Source organism: Eurosta solidaginis, chromosome 1 (assembly GCF_040869045.1).
Source record: "Eurosta solidaginis isolate ZX-2024a chromosome 1, ASM4086904v1, whole genome shotgun sequence".
NCBI classification, from domain to species: Eukaryota; Metazoa; Arthropoda; class Insecta; order Diptera; family Tephritidae; genus Eurosta; species Eurosta solidaginis.
This window is the reverse complement of record NC_090319.1, coordinates 388820074-388843135: the sequence shown is the minus strand read 5'-3', so window position 1 is coordinate 388843135 and position 23062 is coordinate 388820074. Positions and strand designations below refer to the sequence as shown.

The following is a 23062-nucleotide window of genomic DNA, read 5'->3' as shown; positions in this document are numbered from 1 at the left end:
AACCGACACATACACACATACATACAAGTACGCCAACAAACTTAAGGAGGTAAACTCACTACACAAGCTGGTTTTATTTAAAGTAGACATGAGCACCTCACCAACCCAATCGAATATGTTTTGGTATATTATTTATTTTTTTGTTGCATAGTATGCTATTCTTGTTAAGTTGGGGGTAGATTTTATCTCATTGCAGTTTTCTAAGTAGTTTCTACTTTGTAGTCTCCGGCTGGTTGACCACCTTGGCCAGGCTTTTCAGACTTCTACTAAGGCTGCACCGTAATTGGCTTGTATCGATGAGTTTTGTAGCGCGATATGGAACAAAATATAGCTCGCTTGTTGCATTTGACCTAAGATGGTATACAAGAATTCGTTATCAAAAACGTTGCTTCAAATATCTTTTTTGTAGTCAAGACATGCGGAAAGTACTATTAGGTCTGCACTGAAATCCAGCTCTGTTTGGAAAGTAAAGCCGTGCTGACTCGGCGGCGGTTTTCTGGTGATTTATACTTTTTATTTATTCCGAATTGGTTGTAAAAGGGGTAGGGACTTCCAAAAAAGCTCCTTACGATCTGGCTGTATTTGACGAAAGGACGGACTAGTCGGATAACGATTGCGAAAAGATGATTAGCGAAGTTATTAAACACTGTTTTTGTTTCAATTATGCGGCAATGATTCAAATATATGTCGAGAGGAAAGCGGGTGTTCTCTCTCGAGTAACCGCTAGTGGGAAGTATGAACTTCGGAAATTTACGGATGCCTTGCAGTTTCTTCCTGAATGGCCCGACCTCGATTCCAGGGTCTTCTTGAATAGGCAGACGTCGACTACAGTATTTTCTTGAAAAGGCAGACCTCGATTCCAGTGTCTGCTTGAATGCCCAGTCCTCGAATACAGTCTCCTCTTGAATAGGAATACATCGATTACAGTCTCTTCCTGAAGAGGAAGACCTCCACTACAGTCACTTCTTCAATAGGCACACATCGATTACAGGCTCTTCGTGAAGAGGCAAACCTCGATTACAATCTCTTCTTCAATGGGCATACCTCACAGTTCCCTTAAGCTGCTAAAATTTTTGTGTCTAAATAAGGTATAACTTAGATTCCTCAAATCTTCGGATAAGTTAACACACAATTGGGGTCAGTATTTCTGGAACTGTGCCATAGAAATGTAGTTAAGAACAATGCTCACAAGGAAATGGATTATTAGCATGAAATATCAAGGTTCCCATCATCGGGGGTACCTACCACGGGCGCCGTTACCGACTATTAAGTCTAACACTAAAAGTAATTGGCTGAAAAACGTTTTGCCAAATTCCGCTCATACTTTTTTTTTAATGTTATTTCAAATAAATGAACCCTTTTGCTAAAGCTCGTACAGAACCCCCTTTTTTAAATCTTTTGAACACTCACTTTCATAAGTGGGAAAACTGTTGTGTTAAAATTAGCTCGATCCAACGTTTTTTTTTTCAAAGGGACTTATGGGACTATCAAAACAAACCGTTCAGACAATGTACATTAAATATTTTCGGAGCGGTATCTTATTACTCTGAAAAAACTAGTCCTATATAAGTATTAAATTGCCCCTAATATCTTGGCGACCACCGTGGTGTGATGGTAGCGTGCTCCGCCTACCACACCGTATGCCCTGGGTTCAAACCCCGGGCAAAGCAACATCAAAATTTTAGAAATAAGATTTTTCAATTAGAAGAAAATTTTTCTAAGCGGAGTCGCCCCTCGGCAGTGTTTGGCAAGCGCTCCGGGTGTATTTCTGCCATGAAAAGCTCTCAGTGAAAACTCATCAGCCTTTCAGATGCCGTTCGGAGTCGGCATAAAGCATGTAGGTCCCGTCCGGCCAATTTGTAGGGAAAATCAAGAGGAGCACGACGCAAATTGGAAGAGAAGCTCGGCCTTAGATCTCGTCGGAGGTTATCGCGCCTTACATTTATTTATTTTTTTAATATCTCGGGAGCGACTCAACCGAAGTGGAAGATATTTTGTAAAAAGATAACGTAGTATGTTCTCAGGCAATATTTTTTCAAGGTTGCCACCTATTGAATTTTTTTTTTGAAATTAAGTCAGATATACCAATCCGAGCATGAAACTGTTATTATTTTACGGCATCTTTTGATAGAAATATTTTTAAGCAAGGTTGCACCTTCTTTAGATAGAAACAAATTTAGGTAGAGCTGCCACCTAAACTTACGTTGTATATCCCATTACATATCTGTTAAAATCGTATAAGCGGCTCAATTAAAGGCATAAAATTCAGATAGAGGTAACACGCTGCGCTCTAAGCTCTTTTTCTTAGGTATTTCTGATTAGATATGCAAGAATGTTGCCACCTGTTTGAAAAAAACATAAGGAAATGCGTTTCCCAACACAATTGTGAGTTTAGTAAATCCTTGTTTTTCTTATTTTATTTTGATTTATAAATATTGAAAAAGAGACTCTAATGTATGCCGAATATCAAGTAAAAACTTTATCTTACTTCCTATCGTCACATATTTTACTAACAAAACAAAAAGCTGTTGCTTCTATTGAATCCACAAGTGGATGTTGTTACGTGGCAAAGATGCTTGCACTAAACAAGCCAACGTACAGAGCTTGCATAACCAACCTAGACATGCACAGTACATGCACATAAAAAGAGGAAGAAAACATTCCAGACTCATACCGAAAGTCTTACTTTTAACAGCTAAAAGAAAAAAACAAATTAAAGTAAACAACTACAGACAAGAACACAACGATGAAAGCGCCGAAGCTTACTGACGATGATATTCGGCGCAAAAAAATGCAACAACCAAAATAAACCCCCACTCTACACCAACCGAAAAATACCAAACCAATACGTTGAAGTATTAAAAAACTCTTTCGGCGCTTTTGGTACATTCGGTCATCGCCGATTCGTACGAATTGTTTGAGTCGAAGGCACCTTGGCTGCTTGATATTCGTTCGCCGACCTTTATGCCTTACTGCTTTGTAATGTCGTTTTAACTGTTACTTTATATACATCTGTACATATATATATATATATTTTCCTCGGTGCAGCTTGGGTGAGGTGTCCGTTGGTTAGATTTTTGTTGAGAAGGGTTAGTATCTAGAGTGCATCTTCGCTTCCACTAATGTGGGAGTTCTCACTTCGGCCCTAATTTCTCATAGATTATTAAATGTAGGGTAGATGGGTGAATATTTGTATATCCACTACCAAATTTCAAGCGCCTAAGCCGATTTAAATGAAATTTAGGGCCGTGGCTCTATTTGTCGCAGTCACTCACAGTCACCACTATATAATACCCAATGGATAACTCACTCATTAGCTCTTAAGATGTTTTAACACGGTTGCCAAGGTTATAAAAAAATGATATTATGGAATTACTATGAGAATATTTGGGATTAGTAATGGACCATTTCGTGATAAAATTGGGTTTGTTTTGGAGTCATATCCGGCTATTTCAGGACAAATTTGGGATGATTAACTGGATAAATTTGGGACTTTTAGGCTAGTTCGGGGCTATATCTGGATTACTTAAGGACTATTTAGCGAGCATTTTGTGGTAGCTTTATGCATCTTTTTGGGGGTATTTCTACGCTTTTTAGGACTATTCCGGTACCTTTTGGGATATGTGATGGAGGGATTGGCTATCGCGGGTTATCTTTACACGGTTTCAACCTTATTGAATGTTTTAAAACATAAATGAGTTATGAGCATAATACGAAAGACATTTCATACCACATTTCAGTAGAATTATTTTGAGTAGGGTTGCTACCTATATTTTTTTTTCTTTTCCGGTACTTTTTTGAAAATGGTTTAATCCGTTCGGATACAGTCTTTTCATTATTTTCACCACTTTTGAAAAGCGAAGAACTTCATTACAAAGTCTACCCCTTTTACCCTAAATTTTTTTCAAGTATGTTTTTAGAACGTTTATACATACACATATATAACGAAAGTTGTCGCTGAAAAAAATATTTCAGTTTTTGTTTCTTTTATATTCAAGGATGGTTGAAGGAAAGTTTGCGAGTATGGAAGTGAAGCTTTGCCATTAGTTTTGTTGGGGGATATGGCTAAACATACAATAAAAAAATGTTAAAGCTTCTGGAGTAAGCGATGTAAAGCGGAATAAAAAAATTGTTATATATATTATATATATAATACATACATACATATCTACATATAAATAATATACAATATTTAAACAGTTATGGTTTGAGTGTAGTAGAGTTGCAGATTGGGTGGTGTTGGAAACGCAATTTCGTACATTTATTTAGAGCAGCAACCTAGCCCTGCTATATCCGAAATGCAATTCAGAAATGCCAGCCAAAAGAGGTTAGGAGTTTGTAGCTTTTGGTATGGGGTAAGGAAATGGACGCTACAGCTACGAAGCTGACATTGATTCGCGGCAAACGACATCGTGGAATGTCCGGCGGGCATAATGAGCTCAATGCATTTACTAACAAGTGGTTGTGGCTCCGGCAATATTCTTTAAGAGAAATGTTTCATAGAGGTAAGCGAAGTATGTAAAAAAAAAGTATTTTTTATAGTGAAAATATGTGTTTTCCTCTACGGATGTACATACGTGTTAAGTAAGTACATATGAAATGTGTAAACATATGTGTATGTGGAAAAATTATTTCGCAAACAAATTGTATCAAAGCTATGCTAAAAATTAAATGAAATTTTGTGCTAAGCACGCTCAATATTAAAACTTTACTCCCTAGTAAAAGGAGACTCAAAATAAACCCATAATAAATAAAGCGCAATTACCGAACTTAGATGCGAAATTACTTAAAGGCCATCTAGCTTGGAAACTTCAGAGTAAAAAATGTCTTTGAACGTCTCTAAATGGGACTGTAAAAAATTAAACATGTTTACATACATATTTCCACTAGACGCTTTAATTTTTTTAAAAATGATAAAATGACATAAACCTGTTGCTGGAGTAACTACCAAATTAGCATACACTACTAAATTATCACATACACAATCATAACTAATGGCCATATTACGAAAATGTTTTTGAAAATTTAATTTACATTTTTAAATAACAAGACATATACTGTGTTAATTTTGGAATAGCACTGAGGACACCTTATTTGTAGTAATATAGAAAAATTGTTTGCTTATCCGGCATACGTTGTTCTGCCCTAAATTTGGCCTATCTGCATACATTTTAATAAGCTTTTTCGGTCTAACTCTGCCCTCGCCCCTCTACACTTTTTCCTAATCTTTGTATTCATTCCTCCCTCCGTATTTTTCGCTTCATCTATCTCCATTTTCGCCTCATTCTATCTCTTTCTCAGTCTCCTTCTCCTTCTTTCTTTTCTCTTCTCTCAAGTTTTTCTCATTCCTCATATCTTATTGCCAGTCCCAGAGGGTGGTATGTATTTTGTTCCAGTCCCATTCCGAGTCTCAGTTCCAGTCAAACTCCGAGTCTGAGTCTCAGAGTCAGTCCCATTCCTAGTCCTAATCACAGTACCAGTCCGTCTCTGGTCTACTTCCCGGAAAAATGCATCGTAAATACTAATATAGGCAAATTTATATACCAAATTTCAGGCAAATCGAATAGGATGTATGTAAATAGGTATATGGGTATTATTAATTCATGTCTTTATTTCGTCTTCGCATGCATATTTATCAGTTTTGCCTGGGTGATGCGAATAAATCGAGTATCACAATGAACTTTAGAGCTCTCAGCAACAGCTTCAATTTGATATCCATAATGTAAAAACACATTCTAAGTGTTTCCGGGTCCACGTTTTGGCCTATATATCGAGACCCTAGTCACCCGGTATCAAAGTACTCATTATACGAACCTTCCTCGTGGAAAAATACATATATATACCAATTTTCATAATAATCGGTCCAGCAGTTTTTGAGTTAATCGATTACATACATACAAACATTCATTTTTATACTCAGTTGAGCAAAGCTCACAGAGTAAATTAACTTTGATTGGATAACGGTTGGTTGTGCAGGTATAAAGGAATCGAGATAGATATAGACTTCCATATATCAAAATCAACAGTATAGAAAAAAAAAATTGATTGAAACATGTCCGTCCGTCCGTCCGTTAACACGATAACTTGAGTAAATTTTGAGATGTCTTGATGAAATTTGGTACGTGGGTTCCTGGGCCCTCATCTCAGATCACTATTTAAAATGAACAATATCGGACTATAACCACGCCCACTTTTTCGATATCGAAAATTTCGAAAAATTGAAAAAGTGCGATAATTCATTACCAAAGACGGATAAAGCGATGAAACTTGGTAGGTGAGTTGAGCTTATGACGCAGAATAGAAAATTAGTAAAATTTTGGACAATGGGCGTGGCGCCGCCCACTTTTAAAAGAAAGTAATTTAGAAGTTTTGCAAACTGCAATTTGGCAGTCGTTGAAAATATCATTATGAAATTTGACAGGAACGTTACTCCTATTACTATATGTATGCCTAATAAAAATTAGCAACACCGGAGAACGACCACGCCCACTTTAAAAATTGGGCGTGGCTCCGTCCTTTTTCATTTAATTTGTCTAGGATATTTTTAAGGCCATAAGTCGAACAAAAATTTACCAATCCTTGTGAAATTTGGTTGAGGGTTAGATTCTAGGACGATAAGGGTTTTCTGTGGAAAAGGGCGAAATTGGTTGAAGCCGCACCCAGTTTTTATACACAGTCGACCGTCCGTCCTTCCGCTCGGCCGTTAACAGGATAACTTGAGCAAAAATCGATATATCTTTACTAAACTCAATTCACGTACTTATATGAACTCACTTTGTATTGGCGTAAAAATTGGCCGAAATCCGACTATGACCACGCCCACTTTTTCGATATCGAAAGTTACGAAAAATGAAAAAATGCCATAATTCTATACCAAATACGAAAAAAGGGATGAAACATGGTAGTTGGATTGGTTTATTGGCGCAAAATATAACTTTAGAAAAAAACTTTGTAAAATGCGTGTGATACCTACCATATTAAGTAGAAGAAAATGAAAAAGTTCTGCAGGGCGAAATTAAAAGTCCTTGGAATCTTGGCAGGAATTCTGTTCTTGGTATTACATATATAAATAAATTAGCGTTGTTTTTATTTTTATTTTCGGCCTTTCAAAAGTTATATCAAGAAGAATTTCCGAGCTCTAGGCCACACATATATATTAGTAATAAAAATGCAATTGATTATACCATATATGTTGTATTTATTTATTTTGTCGATATTTCGATTTCAATTAGAAATCATCTTCAGGGCTGTAAAAAACACATTTTTCTCTAAAAACCATAAATGCACAAACATAATCTGACACTTACACTTGTGAATGCACCTTGTTTTCATAACTCAATAAAATTCACATCTGAGATGGAAAATAATGGAATGTTGCCGTTTCTGGACACGGTAGTAATAAGAAATAACAACCACCTATCCTTTGACTGGTATAAAAAGCCTACGGCTTCCGGGAGGTTAATAAATTTTAACTCGAAACATGATAGGAGTATAATAATAAACACGGCCAAAAATTTTATCAGGCGAGTTCTCTCTATCAGCGATAGAATATATCACCCGTAAAATATAACCATCATCAAAAAAATACTTCAAAACAACGAGTTTTCGACCCACCTTATCAATGGTTATATCCACCAATTTTACGCTACGAATAAAAACAAAGAACAAAACATAAAGAAAATATATAAGACTGCCGTATTTGTACCTGGTTGGTCTAACCGAATAAAACATTCAAACATGTATTACAAAGAAAAATTCCAAATCGCGTTCCAGTATAAAAATACCCTACAACAAATATACAGCAATACAAAAGGAAAAATCGAAAAATACGAGAAATCCGACGTAATATACAAAATTAAATGTAATGGCGACGGGTCCCACGTATGTAACAAAGTATATGTGGGTACTACTAAATCAAAACTAAGGACAAGGATTTCCGCTCACAAATCGAACATCAAAAATCGCGACCACTCTAACGACAACAGAACGGCTTTATCGCAACATTGCAAGACCACGGTACACTCTCCGGACTTAGAGAATGTTACAATATTGCAAGAAGAAAAACAATATTCCAAGCGGTACACTCTCGAAATGTTACATATTATCAATACACCTAATGACATACGCATGAATTTTAAGAGCGACACCGACAACATCGCTCACGCATACAGACATTTGGTAATGAAGAGAAGTTAGCAACAATAATGCTGGGGTTGTCCAATAAGTTAATATATACGTTGTTGTTAGCAGATATTTTGTTTATTATTACTGTTTATTATTTGTATACATCTTTGTTTCTGTTTATGATATTCTGTGTTCTGCATTGAAATTTTAAATTAGTCGACAAGGTGCATTCACAAGTGTAAGTGTCAGATTATGTTTGTGCATTTATGGTTTTTATAGAAAAATGTATTTTTTACAGCCCTGAAGATGATTTCTAATTGAAATCGAAATATCGACAAAATAAATATATGGTATAATCAATTGCATTTTTATTACTAATATATATGTGTGGCCTAGAGCTCGGAAATTCTTCTTGAAATAAATTAGCGGTACCCGACAGATAATATTCTGGGTCACCCGGATCACCATTTTGGTCGATATCTCGAAAAGGCGTCCACCTATAGAACTAAGGCCCATTCCCTTTTAAAATACTCATTAACACCTTTCGTTTGATACCCATATCTTAAAAACAAATTCTAGAGTCACCCCTGGTCCACCTTTATGGCGATATCTCGAAAAGGCGCCCACCTATAGAACTAAGGCCCACTCCCTTTTAAAATACTCACTAACACCATTCGTTTGATACCCTTATTGTACAAACGCATTATAGAGTCAACCTTGGTCCAATTTTATGGCGATATCTCGAAAAGGCATCCACCTATAGAACTAAGGTCTACGCCGTTTTTAAATACTCATTATTGTATTATATCTCTCAACTGAGTATGTAATGTTCGCTTTCACCCGAACTTAGACTTCCTTACTTGTTATATATATAGATATTGGTATATAGATTGAATGTATATTGATGCAATGCAACGCTGCCCTTCCTGCTGTTCCTCATTCACTCCATTCGACTGCATCTTTTTACTGCTTTCCACTCCATTCGTAACATATCCTAAATTCAAGCTACCAAACTATGTAGTAGATAATGACTGAATTTGAGAAGATAACATGAGCACCTTGACGGTTTGTTATAAAAATTGCTTGGTAAGCCAAAGCAGGCCCAAAATTCTCATCATCAGGTCAGATAAAAAAAAAAAAAACAAGAATGAATAGGTCATTACTTGGAAGCTTGGTTCTCTAAGAAAAAATGGCCATCAGTGCCATAAAAAGAAAAGACAAACCATTAACGTTTTTTAGAAGAAACCCAACAGTTAGAGAAGAAAAATCGCGCAGAGGGTGGAATTTTTGATGTTTTCTCCAACAGAGCGAACGAGAAGATGGGCTTCAAGGAATTCAAGATGAAGAGAGTTCCAGATGTGAAAAGCACTTCTAAAACAACAAAAACAATAGAGTTCCATATAAACTTTCTGCGAACCACGCAGATCCCAATCAATGTGTCAAAAACTGAGCAGTTATTTTTTTTCAAAAGCTTTATAATGTAGGAGGAATCCTATGGGCTGTCCATATTTTTACTGCATTCTGGTCAAGACTATGAAAACTGTCCAGCAAGTGTATTGAAAAGGAAGATTTTTCGAGACCGCAGGAACTATAAATTTCCAAATGAAACGAAGGATTGAGAAATATATGAAGTTTTTTTAAGAAAGTCCAAGGTGTGTACTTTTCTCGGTCTGACCTTAATCCTTGCCTGTATAAAAAAAAAAAAAAAAAAAAAAACAAAATGGCCTTAAAATGTCACGCAAAATAATAAGCGCGTTTGAAATATATAGAGGCAAATCCGGAGAACTGTTCAAAGCACTGGCATTATACAAAAACAAAATTGATGTGATCTATCAACAATATATTTGTGCTAAATTGAAAATTTTCCGCTGCGGTTGGATTAATTTACATATAAAAGAGAAGTACTAAAATTTCTCTAGCAATATCTACTAAGCAAGCAAACGAATTTGACCAATGAACTAAATTGCTATGTTCTTTTGGCGTTAACCAATATAAACTAAAATAAATCAAATGTCACAAATGATCGTAATTTGTACTTGTTTAATTAATGAGCAAAATCTAATAAATTGCTTCAATTTTCCGTTAAAGCACGAGCCAACTTAAAATGCTGCCTCCCAACTACGCACGCAACAGGTCTTTTTCATCATTTTATACGCAGTCTTATATATATATGTATGGATGTATGCATAACCTGAATGAAGCCATGGCGTATACGTAACATTGGCTAAGAGTATAAGATGTGCGTTATAAAGGTTTTACATCTAAAATAGAGAGGATGTGCATAGTAGGCACTGCACAGTTTTGTCTGCTGGAATGCTTTCCAGCCCCTTGCCTTCCTCAAAATTCTTTAGTTATTGCATATCCCTATGTGTGGAGAAGATTGGTATTTGCTTGAACGCCAAATCGAACTTAATATGTAAGCGCAAGCAGAAAAATACTTCTTAATATGAAACGTAATATTCTTCTCGCGATAAAGAGACTCACGAAAGGTTTTGGGCAGAGTTATCGACTTTGATGGTCCTTTTCCGGATACATTCCGGAAAAGAGGACTTTAAGGAACTAGCCCTTTGCATCTTCTAGGTCGTCCAGCCCCCTCGTTCTGTGACAAACTTGGGGTCGGCAGAACCTGGCCTGCTAAATAAACCAGATTTGACAAGGGTGGGTGAGGTTTACAAATGGGTTGAAGAAGCTGGAAACTCCTCGAAAGGTTCCACTACACAAACTATTGAAGATATTTTCTTGAAAACAAACAAAATGATAATGTTTTGAATTAAAAGAAATAAAAAAAAAAAAAAAAATTTTACCCAATCCAAACTTATATACTTACTCCCTTTTGCTTGCAGGAGTATGTTCTTTGAATTCTTCGTAATAAGAAACGTGAAAAAATGCATAGAGGGACAACCAAAAAGGAAAAGAGAATCACATAAAAAAGTTTAATGTTTTCGAACCGAGTGAGATTTAATGCGAGCTATTTAGTTGTGGGTTGATACAATGAGAGATTTTTTTTTTTCGTTAACAGAGAGAGAGCGTCGTCTATGAAGTTCACAAAACGCATTTAGACGAAAGTAAAAATTTAGCGACAGGAATATCTACTTAAAAAAAGTCAACATTTCCACCAATGCAATATCGCCAGGAGCGCTAAGCAGTTGAAATCGGAAAAGGCGAGCAGTTGTATTAAAATGGACATAAGCGCGGTTTCCCCTAGACGCAGCTCTAGAAAATGGATAAACAAAAAAAAGTACTTATGTATTTTGTATATAAAATTTTGCGATTTATTATTATTTTTACTGTATCCATGTACTTTTTTCTACTTCCTTTGTTTATTTTTTATTTTTGGCAGTACTTGCAAATGAGGTTTGAGTTGCAGAGACTGCGTTGATGGCAACGTAATTAAAATTATTGAGCTTATACCGAATATAGCGAGTACTGAACCACCCTGCCATCCCACCGTTCATATTGATTGGGATTTGGTTGTGGAGATCCTTCTCCTTGAAAGCATTGCGAATTATTGTGATATGAAAAGAATACTAATACTAAGAAAAGTACAACAAAAAGTGATGCGCTAATGCATTATTGTGGAGGACACGGCTTGATAGTAAGCATGTGCTTAAGTATGTGTGCTGGCAGGATAACATAGAAAGCCGAAAGAACAACCTTAGAAAAAAATTGCTGAAAATGTTATAAACCAAACAGAAACGCTCACACTCACACAAGCATTGCCTCTTCAAATTCAACGTTTTTATGCATTAAACACAAATACTTTTATACATTACGTTTATATTGATGGATATTAAATTCCAATGCAAGGGTAATGAGGCAAAGCTATAAATTTTAGTTGGCTTGTGGTGAGGCTACGAAATATGGGAAATTGGTTTTCTGTTCGTAAGCCTTTTAAGTAAAAAAAAAAAAAAATAGCACACGGCAAAAGTCCTGAATTATATTCTGGTTCGTAAATTATTTATACTAATACATGCATATATACTCCCACACATTGTATAAGCACGCACTGAATACTTAGTGCAGCATGTGTGCGTGTGTGTGTGAAGATGGGGGACGTCCCGTTGTACCAGACTGAATTTGATTACATTAGAACGATAACTGATATCGAAATTTATTTTCAAAATGCAATTAAAATTGAATTCGATTGCAATTTCGTTGGTTGCTGTAGGGAAATGTTAAATAAATATAAACACATCAGTAATGAATGTGAAGCATAAAATTGTCTTCATCGTATGAATTTGTTTGCGATTATATAAGTGTTTGTATGGTTAGTTGGGAATTTAGTCTTCAGGAAATTAAAAATAATTTAGTAAGGATAAGCTGCAGTATTTAAATATATCTTTTCCAATCGCTGTACGATATACACAATATAAGTGTAATTGATGGGAGCTTGAAATAGAGAGCAGAAAACAGCAGTAATATAGAATTTGAATTTTAAAAAATAAACATCAGTATTGTTACCATTAACTTCGACTTATTTTTAATGAGGAATTCTAAACCAAACGCGATAAGCGTACCCTTCACTTTTTTTGAGATATGGATGAGATTTAACCTCACTTCATAAAACCTATAAAATAATCTTTATGTGAAGTACAAACAATTTGGTCGTTCTTCATCATTCTAAAATACACTTCATAGCAAAACAAAATAATTATATACAGTTTTTATATCTTTGAACTGCAAATTTTGTTATATTTATATGATAGTGAATAATTTGTGCCGTACTCCTTAATGTCGTTTTAAGGAGAACTTTAAGCGTACCCAAGTGATATATGAGTACTCCATAACTGATCCTCATACATATGAAAATATGGTCATATTTACATTGCGAGGTCCTGACCCAGGATCACCTACTTTAGCTGGGAATAGTCCTTCAGATTACTCTATGGAGCACTTACTGGCCGTCCGTCCATCCGTACGTTAACACGATATCTTAAATTTCGAAAAATTGAAAAAACTCGATAATTTGTTACCAAAAACATATAAACTGACGAGACTTGTTATGTGGGTTGACTTTATGCAAAGAATTACAAATTTGGAAAAAAAGTTTGGAAATAGGCCGCCTACATTTAGAAGAAACAAATTTGATATCATGTTGAAATTTCGAAGGGAGATCGTCCTTACTCTTATACATTCACTTTATGAAAATTAACCAAATCGGTTTGGCAGCCACGCCTACTTATAAAAACAGTCTAATCGAAATTTCGGTTTTCAAAGAAAATATTTGTAAATGGAGATGCCCCTTAAGATTACCACCTAAAGCCATTTTTTTTAAATATGTTCTCCTTTTGCTCAGCCGACTTGGATGAAGTTTGAAAAGTAGGTGGTTTATTACATTTTAAGACCTTCCGCCTAGGTATTGCCACTGTCGATGAGTGTGCGCAGCTGTCATCTATGTAAATTTTTCTTAAAAATAAAATGCGGTATGCGTTAATGTATATAAAAAAAAGTATTTTACTTCGAATTTCAATAAAATAATTGTAGATGGTGTTGCGACCTAGGGTTGCCATCTAATCTTTTAACATTTATTTTAACTTTAAAAATTTGCACACACTATGAATACAAAATAAATGGAGCCATCCATAACCTTCTGTCGAGTTGTAAGATATTATCTTAATTTAAAAAGTTAACTTTTATAACGTCTAAGTTGCTACACGCGGTATCTTTATTTTATTATGTTTATTTGAGGACGTTTTATTATTACGCTTGAGGCCGGCCCCAACTCGCTGCTCCAACTCAATGTCAAAAAAATACTTGAGTAAGCATGTTTTGAATTACACTTGCTTCGCCATGGCAAATATTCAAATCAGACAGTACATTAATCGATCTACCATACCCTGAAAGAAGGCAAAAAACATTTTAGTTTGGTATTTTCGAGAAGGCAGAAATTATAATTCTGGTTTTCATGGTGGAACAGTTCTGCTGCTTGAAAGTTGTGGCAAATTCGAAAAGTTCGTGTGCCCTAGGTAATAATTCTAGAAGATATTTCGTTTTAGTTTATGGATATGGCAAGATACGTGAATCAAAAAAGTTTTTCAGAAAATTGAATTAAATAAAATTAAAAATAAAATATTTTTTTGCTTTCGTTCTTTAAAGTAAAGGACAATTATTTGCTTTAGAAGGAAAATAATGTAATGTTTTCAGTATATTTGATATTTAGGTATTTACTCACCCACAATATGCAGCATATCTTTTGACCATTTCATTAATTCACGTTTAATTAGACGACGTTCCTGTAAACATCTGGCGTACGAACATTCCGCCATTTTTTCTGCACTGGTGATGTTATAACAACAAAGTTGTTTAGAGACACTGGGTTCTAAGTTGTAAATCGTTGGCTGGAGATAACTGGTATTTTTTTTTTATTTACGAAAAATATTTGGTATACGAGTTGGAATTTTGTAAAGCTTTTAATACAATTTTGTTTATTTTTTTTTGTTTAAATTATATAAATAATTGTATCATCGAAACTTCAATGCAAGTTTCATGTACAATTATTTATTTCCCTGTGTTTTTTTTTATAAAACGTTTTTGAATACATTTGCATATTTGAATGACATCAGTGTATATACACAAATACAAATTTCCTTAGATTTTTGTTGTCTTTTTTGAAAAAACTATTTGATTTTAGCCTTGTTGAGTATGTCCTATTATTTCCTGATATTTTCAAGTGTTTCAAAATGTTAAAACTGGAATTTTTCCGCTGGTTTAAGATGTGTTTTATTTTTATTTTATCTGGAAATGAAAACAAAAACAATAATTATATGATTAATTTATATATATATATATTATATACTCTAATAAACTAAACTAGGAGTATAACCAAATGCATTCAATAATGATTTCAATTATGGTCAACCAAAGCAACGTTTGACTGCTGTTTGAGGGAAAGTTTTGAAAAAGAAGAACTATCAACGATCAGAATTCTTTCTATATGGAGCTTTCCAGACTAACTCAACCAAAGAAGACTCAAATATTTGGTTTCGTATCTTTCGCCGTAGGTATGTATCTCTTCCTTAAAACAACTTGTCTTATACACATAGAAGTTTTCATCATTATTAGAATATTCGCATATAAATTGAGGAAAAACTTCTGTGATGATTATCTATGTTTTTTCTTGAATTTTGACAGTTTTTTCTATGATTCTTTCCGGCTGTGGCTCTCTTTGGCCACAACAACAAACAACTAGAAAATAAGACCGGGATTCAAAAGGTTCAAAGGATATATATCCGACAAAGGGCCATCAACATCGATAAGACTCCCCAAATTCCTCGGGAAGTGTCCTTTTCGCTACAACAATAACAAAAATAACAAGGAGAAATGGCAGAAAAATAAGTGGGAATGGGATAAAGTGAAAGGGGAAAAGAGAACCATTATTTCAAGTTATATGTGGGAATATTAATTTTTCGGCAGAACAAAATATGGCGGGTACGCTAGTTTTTTATAAAAAATTTTAAAAAATTTTAGGAAATTGAATTTTTCAAACATAAGAATTTTTTTTGCGTAAATTATTTGAAAGTTGCTCCACTAGAAAATTTATTTAATACATTCTTTATCACAAAAGTTCTAAAAATTATTTAAAAAAATATTTAATAATAAATTATATTTAAATATTTAATAATAAATTAAATTAAATATTTTTTAATAAAATAAATTAAATATTTTTAAATATAAAAGTAAAAGAAAATTTTAAAAAGGATTTAAATTTGATCTAAAATGTCCTGCAACTAATGATAGGTATCAGTTTTTTGTTTTCAAATTTATTGGTAAATTAAAAAAAAAAATACAAAAATTTTATTTAATAATTTTTAAAATTAAATTTTTTTTTCCCATATCAAAGATTTATAAATATATACCAAATTGCCTTTTAAGAATGTTTTAATATTTTTTATAACGCACTTCACTTTGCTTGTTTGGATGTATGTAACTCTCTTATACCAAGATGGTGTGAATATATGTATTTGCGTGTTATTGGTTGGTTTTTAATAAAATACGTGCTTATTTAAAAAAAACTTTTCAATGCTTTTATTTCGGGAATAAATTCTAAGCAAATTTTTTTTTTTTTTGAATTAGTTGGATAGTTTTTTATGCTTGGTTTTTAAATTTGCTGGACAACAATTTTCATCAGTAACTTTTTCATAACATCCATGCTTTAAAAATATTTATTTTCAAATAGCTAAATATCGCTAAAATTTTTAGTGAATGTCTTTAAAAAAAAAAAAAAAATTCATCAGAAACAAATTATTTTGAGTTGAAGGAATTTATTAAAGAAATTGCAAAAAATAATAATAAATAGAAATATTGTTCGAGGGGTCCAAACATCTATCAAAATTTGAGCAAAATCAGTGATGAAAAATTAGTTAGTAGCTTGAGTTGACGTGGAAAGCCCCATATGTATGTGTGCACATTTTTAACTTATTTTAAGCTTTGAACGCTTGCACGCTTTACACGCAAAACAATGCCTCTAAGCTATCACTTACCAATGAATAAAATACTACATGAAATGCAGCAAAAAAAAAGTAAAAAAAGCAAAATATATTTAATAAAATTCAAATGCATTAAAAAGCGGCGAAAAACCAGATTTGCAATTCAAGGTGAATGTGGAAACAAAATACCGTGCCAACGAAAATCCACCCGGTCACCCGCCCACCATCGATGCTGCTTAACACACCCATGTTAACAAATTACAACAACAAAAATGCCGCTACAGCAGCCACAAATCATTTGCTGTTTTATTGATAAGTTGTTCTAATTGTTGGTGTTTTTATTTTTGTTGCTGTCGCCGTATTCTCATTATTATTCTAATAGTTTCAGGCTGCTTTTTTTTTTTTTTTATGTGTTTATATATACCCTACAGATAAATATGTCTATCGCTGTCACTTCCTTTGTGTGAGATAAATCTATATGGTTGGAACATCCAAACCTATGGAAACTACATCGGTGTTGGCTCTGTCTCACCAATAAAAATGGATAACCGATCCATATACATCTCGTGACAAAAATACGTTAACACAGTAGTGGGAGACACAGACTCAAATTATTAAAAGGTATATATTTTGAGAACAGGTTGGAGTCATAGAAGCTGAGAATCCAGCTCATGGAAATCAGCCAAATACGAATTCGCGGCGGTACAAGGTAAATATTCTTGCTTCCAGAGCGGGTTGAGTGGATTAGAGTATTCATCGGGTAGACATGCCTTACCGAAGAGGCGAGTAAAATCGGTAGTCCCAAAGTCTTGTGGGATTAAAAATATCATTGCCGACCGAAGCATATTGGATTCAATCGGGCAAAGGATGGTCAATATGCGCAACTCTCACTAAGCTTTCGTGGAGAGATTTTGCGGCTCAAACAACCACAACAACATTGACTTTCCTGTCAAACGGGGACTAGGATGCCATAGAATAATTACCAACAAAATAATACGCGTTTAGAAAACTCTTTATTTCAGTTTTATTGAAAACATTTACTAGAATTTCGCCTTAGGTAGATTCATTTCATGCAGGGTATCTAAGCATATGTATAAATATTTATAAGAAAATGTTGTTGTTTTAAAAATTTTAAGCACCGACGCTTTCGCTACTCAACGATTCGGCTTACGTTTGGCAGTTTGTCACTTTCGGCATGCCCGCCTCTCTATTTGTCTATTTATCAATCTAGCTAGCAGCGATCGTTTTCTTCGTTTCTTATTCTATTTTATATTTAAATTTATTTTATTTATATTGTTGTTGCCATAAATTCAAAACTATAAAGAGAATAGACAAAAATGGGCATACAAGAACAACAAACGAAAACTAAGCGAATGAATAGTAAATTAATATTATGTAAACGGGTATTGCGAATTTTTTGTCGGTGTGTGTATGTATGTGTGTTTATTATAAATAAAAAATAGCACAGAAGCGGGAATTAAAAAAAAATGTTTAGAAATTATTGTAAACGTTGTTATTGTTGTTTTCGTTGAATGCTTAATTCTAATTCCGCGACGAATTGCCGCATTTTGTTCAAATTAATTTATGATAAATTGCAGCAAGAAGTGGCGTGATATACATACAAATAAATACATGTACATATGTACAGTGGCGCAGTAAGAGAGGGGACCACCTATTTAGTTTATAATTTAGTTTTTTAGATTACGAAATCTATATATACATACTAGCAGACCCGGCAGACATTGTTCTGCCCTAATGTTGGCCTATATGCATACATTTTAATAATCTTTTTCCGTCTAACTATACCCTACCCCTTCTTCACTTTTTCCTAATCCTTTTATTCACTCCCCCTTCCGTCTTTTTCGCTTCATCTATATCCGGCTTCGTCACTTTCTATCTCTTTCTCAGTCTCCTCCTTCTCTTTTCTCTTCTCTCAAGTTCTTCTCATTCTTCTTCATCCCTTACTGCCTGTCCCAGACGGTGGTATGTATTTTGTTCTAGTCCCAGTCCCAGTCCCACTCCGATCTCAGTCCCAGTCCCACTCCGAGTCTCAGTCCCAGTCCGTTTCCGGTCTACTTCCCGGAAAAAAGGCTCGTAGATATTAATATGGGCAAATTTATATACCAAATTTCAGGCAAATCGCATAGGACGTGTGAAAATAGGTATGATGGTAATATTAATTTATGCCCTTGTTTCGGATTCGCATGTATATTTATCAGTTTTGCCAGGTTGATGCGACTAAATCGGTATACGAAACTTATGTGAAAGCTTGAAAAAAATCGACCGACGCATCTCAACACACATTTTAGCCTTTCTTTTTATATACATAGATTTTAATTTTTCACACTTCACTATAATATTAAAACGAGATGCAAATATTCGTTGCTTTTGAAATTCGGCTTAAAAATTGCTCATGGGACAACTAAAGACTCTCCTGAATTAAAAAAAATTTCTTAGTACCTCTAAATCACAGACCTCCTCAGAAACCCCGGGCCGGGGGTAATCCCCCTCCTGTCTGCCTGGTGATGTTCTATACTTGATATCATTCGCTATAATATTTTTTATTGAAAAGCACGTCGTTTAATTAAACCTGAAAATATGAGTGCCGGTGTGTATACGTAACATTTTATTATTACGTGTAACCTAATAAAAACTTTGCAATAAAATAATATTGCGACTACAAACTGAGATATAACCTATCCTTTATTTCAAGCTAGATCACACTACACACGGGGTGCAAAACAAAACAAAAATCGGTTCAGTAGTTTAGGAGTCCATCGCGGACAAACATTGTGACACGTGATTTTTATATATAAAGATATGAATGACAGCGAACACAATAATATAAAGCACTGGCGATTTTTATCAAATTTCTAAAATTGTATTCTCCTTTTTTTATTTAATTTTGTTTAAGAAAAAGCGCTTACGAATTCTGCAACTAAAATTATGCAAACCAATGTTGAAAATATCTTCGAAAAAATTCAACAAAATTTGTCGAAAATTTCGAACTCTTTAATGGGTGTTATCTGATTTTTTAAGTATGAAGTTTTATAGCTACAGATCTCTTAAAATTGACATGGATTTTTGACAATTTTTCTTCCGAAGGATATTTCTCATTCTCTTCCATATAAAACATGAATGTATGCGGTCTTCGCGGAAATGTTTCAAAATACGTTAGTAGGTCAGTGTTCCTAGTGCTTTGGGAACATATATTTGAGAGAAAACATAGTTAAAAGTTTTAGAAAAGCGTGCACTGCCACGCCTCTCTTTGAAAACAAGAAAAGGAAATTTTTGGCAACTTTTTCAAAGAGAAACAGAATTAAGGTATTGTAGCACTATATATGACAGCGATGAATGGGTGGAGAAATAGTCAGTTAAAATATAAAGAAGCGGAAAAGAAATGGGCGCTTGAGACCAAAAAATTAAAGAAGTACACCGAAAAAGAATGGGAACCCTTTTAAAAATTAAAGCTCTTACATGACCACGAGGAGGCACCACGCGCCGTACGGAAAAAGTCAAAGTCGCTATCCTTGCAAGGAGGTATTGAGGAACTTCGCATAGTGTTCCACTGTCTGTGGGGGATAAGTGGGACGAGAAAGTAAGAGGGAAAATGAGAACATATGGAAGAGATGAGGTAGCGAGTCAGGAAATAAGAAGGTGAAGATGTCGTGAAGGGAATAGAAAAGTAAGACGAGAAAGGAAAAAAAAAGAGGCGAGGATAAGAGGCAAATAGAAACAGAAAGGACGGATAGTGAAAAGAATTTTTGGAAAAGTAAACAGGTAGACAAAGGGTGAGGCATACGAAGAGAAGGAATAAGGGGAACATAAGTAGATAGGGGAAGAGAAGAAGTATTCAAGAAGCTGTAGAGTAACACTTTCAAGGGGCTGTCAGCGCAATAGGAGAGGACGGTGAGCAAGAAGATGAGGAACAAAGGGGGTATTGAAAAACCGGTTGAAGAATCAAAAAAGAAATTGAAAAATGAGTGAGGTAAAACAAAAGGAAGGGCGGTGAAGGGAAAATGAAACAGGAGGTGGTATTTCAGAAAGCCATAAGGTAAGGGGAAGGTAAGAAGAAGCCAAATAAGAGGAAAAATGGAAAAAGAGAAAAGGGAAAGGAAGGTAGACGAAGTGGAAGAGAAAAAAGATAAACAAAAACACAACTTTATTGAAAAAGATAGAAAGAATATACATAGAAACAGGTAGATTAAATAAATTATATAAATGTCTGCATTTACCTTCAATTTAGGCCGAAAGTCCTGGGTGCAAAGCGCGGGAAAAGCAACATCCTAATTTTTAGAAAAAAGATACAAAATTTCCAAGTGGGGTTGTCCCTAGGCAGTAATTTAGCAAACACTGGGATTGTGTTCTGTCATAAAAACCTTTTCAGTGGAGATTCAGCTGCCTTCCAGATGCCATTCGGAGTTGGCGTAAAAACATGTAGGTCCCGTAAGAAAAATTAAAAAGTAGCACGACACAAATTAGAAGAGAAGCTCGGCCTAAATTCTCTTCGGGGTATGTCGCCCCTTTTATTTTTTTATTTATTTAAACGCGAGCCGTGTGAATACAGATGGAGATTTTTCCCAATTGGCTCCAGCGCAGTTCTTTCTGGAAATACATGTCTGAAAGTTATTGCGATAATATCTCAAAAAATTTGTGACTTCTGATTAATAATATTTGTTAACGTGCTTTTATCAAAATTGGGTGGTTCAAAAGCAAAACTAAGATTTCAGTTATCAACCAAAGCAACGTTATTGTACTATTCGCCAAAAATCGCGTTATATTAGTTTTTCGAAAAATTCGATGTATGTAAAGTAGTTAATTAGTAAATTATTTGTTGACATAAATTTGGTTTAAGTTTTAAAACAAATTAAATTTCAAGTTTTTACAAATTTGACTTTTCTTTCAGATTTTTGTTCCGCTCGCTAGCACAAATTTAAATCAGCGGATTCGCGAAGACAACTTAACACAAAAGATATGCACAATGGTATGTGAGTTATATTTTACAAGAAGTTGTTATCAGAGTGTTAAGTGTGTAAAAGCGGCCAAGCTTACACCCTAGATAGGGAGAAGTTGTTACTACTACTCCAAAAAGTTTTTCAAACTATCGTGCTTTAATCGATTTCTCTTGTTCTACTGACATCTACATATATCAATTTCGACTCACAAAAGCTGGTACACCCTATCGTAAGGCTAATAAAATACTACACTTCATATGCTAAGTCTAAAAATATATTAATTAAACAATTTTTTTCGCAACGCAACGCAAATTTTTTTTCCTGAGCTATTTTCCTTTGCTTTTTGTGACACGCAAAAGCGTGTGGCCGGCTCTCTGTTACTGCAAAATGTAACAAAAAATTCAAGCTGCCCTTACAAATTTCAATGTTTCGATAGAAATGGGACTATAACAATTCTCAGTCCCTGCCAAAGTTCGGCATTATTTGAATAAATTGTCGCTTTCAGAGAAGATTATTTTTGTTGATACGTTGCGAACATGTTTCCGTCAATGTGTTCGAAATTTTGTCTTATGAACGGCGAATTGAACCAACTGTCAAATGAAATAACTATGCCTAAATTTTAAAGAAAATTACTTCTTAAATTATTTTTTTTATATTTCACCATAATAGGAACAATTTTATTTATAACCAACACTTTAAAATGCCAAGGAACTGTCAGACAGACGAGTCAACATGTTGAGCAAATGCAGCGAAAAATATTTCTGCTCAGTAATTTGACATAAAATTTCAGCCGTTGAGTGGAACGTAACTACTCAACCTTGAATTCAAAAAGTTATCACTCACCGACTGAAAGCGCCCGTTATCTTTGATTGGAGAGAATCTTGATATGGTTCTATCTAACCTTAACCAACTATAAATGGCATCCCTCTTACAAATAACATTTGGCTAATTACTTTTATTGATAAGAACTTGTTACGGCGTCTGAACTTACTCTTCCTGGTTCAGTTTTTTCTTTGGATGCAATATCTTTTATTCTGCCATTCCGTTTGTGCGCTTTTTTCTTTTGTCAACAAATTACAATGAATTGGGAAACTATTTGCATATTAATGAATGCACTAGAATTTATTCGATTTCTATTGTGCGGAATTTTTTAAAGTGAAATAAATAGCGTAAAATGTTACACACATACATAACTAAATACGCTTTATTGTAGCGCACTTTGGAGTTTTGTAATTTCAGTTGCAATTAAAATTCAATAGATATTTAATTTAACATTTAACTGCAGGTTTGTGTTGTTTATTTAATTTTTTTAGCAGTGCATATCGAACGTAAACGAAAAGTTGTTATGCAGGTTTATTTTTCAAGATATTTTCTATATCTATAATTTTTACTGGAAAGTCAGTTAGCCAGCGAACCAGTTCGGTTATTTAAAATTAGTTTGAAATTAATTTATGAACATACACACAAACTTGTTTTGTAATAACTATATTTATTATAACACCCCTTTTCGGAGAAAACAGATTTTTTTTATTCAATGTACTCAAGATGATTTGATTT

General features: G+C 34.3%; 1 protein-coding gene and 1 long non-coding RNA gene across 2 annotated transcripts in view; both read right to left on the bottom strand.

The window, feature by feature from the left end:
- The window catches only part of Eip93F (Ecdysone-induced protein 93F), a 205486-nt gene extending 191035 nt beyond the window's left edge, over positions 1 to 14451 (bottom strand). The window contains exon 1 of the mRNA XM_067763462.1: positions 14297 to 14451. Within this exon, the coding sequence (XP_067619563.1) occupies positions 14297 to 14390 (94 nt within the window). The 5' untranslated portion in view covers positions 14391 to 14451. The remainder of the gene's footprint in view (positions 1 to 14296) is intronic.
- Positions 14452 to 14537: 86 nt separating this feature from the next.
- Positions 14538 to 23062, bottom strand: part of LOC137238451 (uncharacterized) — a 98595-nt gene continuing 90070 nt past the window's right edge. Inside the window, exon 3 of the long non-coding RNA XR_010949186.1 lies at positions 14538 to 14859. This is a non-coding gene — a long non-coding RNA (uncharacterized lncRNA). The remainder of the gene's footprint in view (positions 14860 to 23062) is intronic.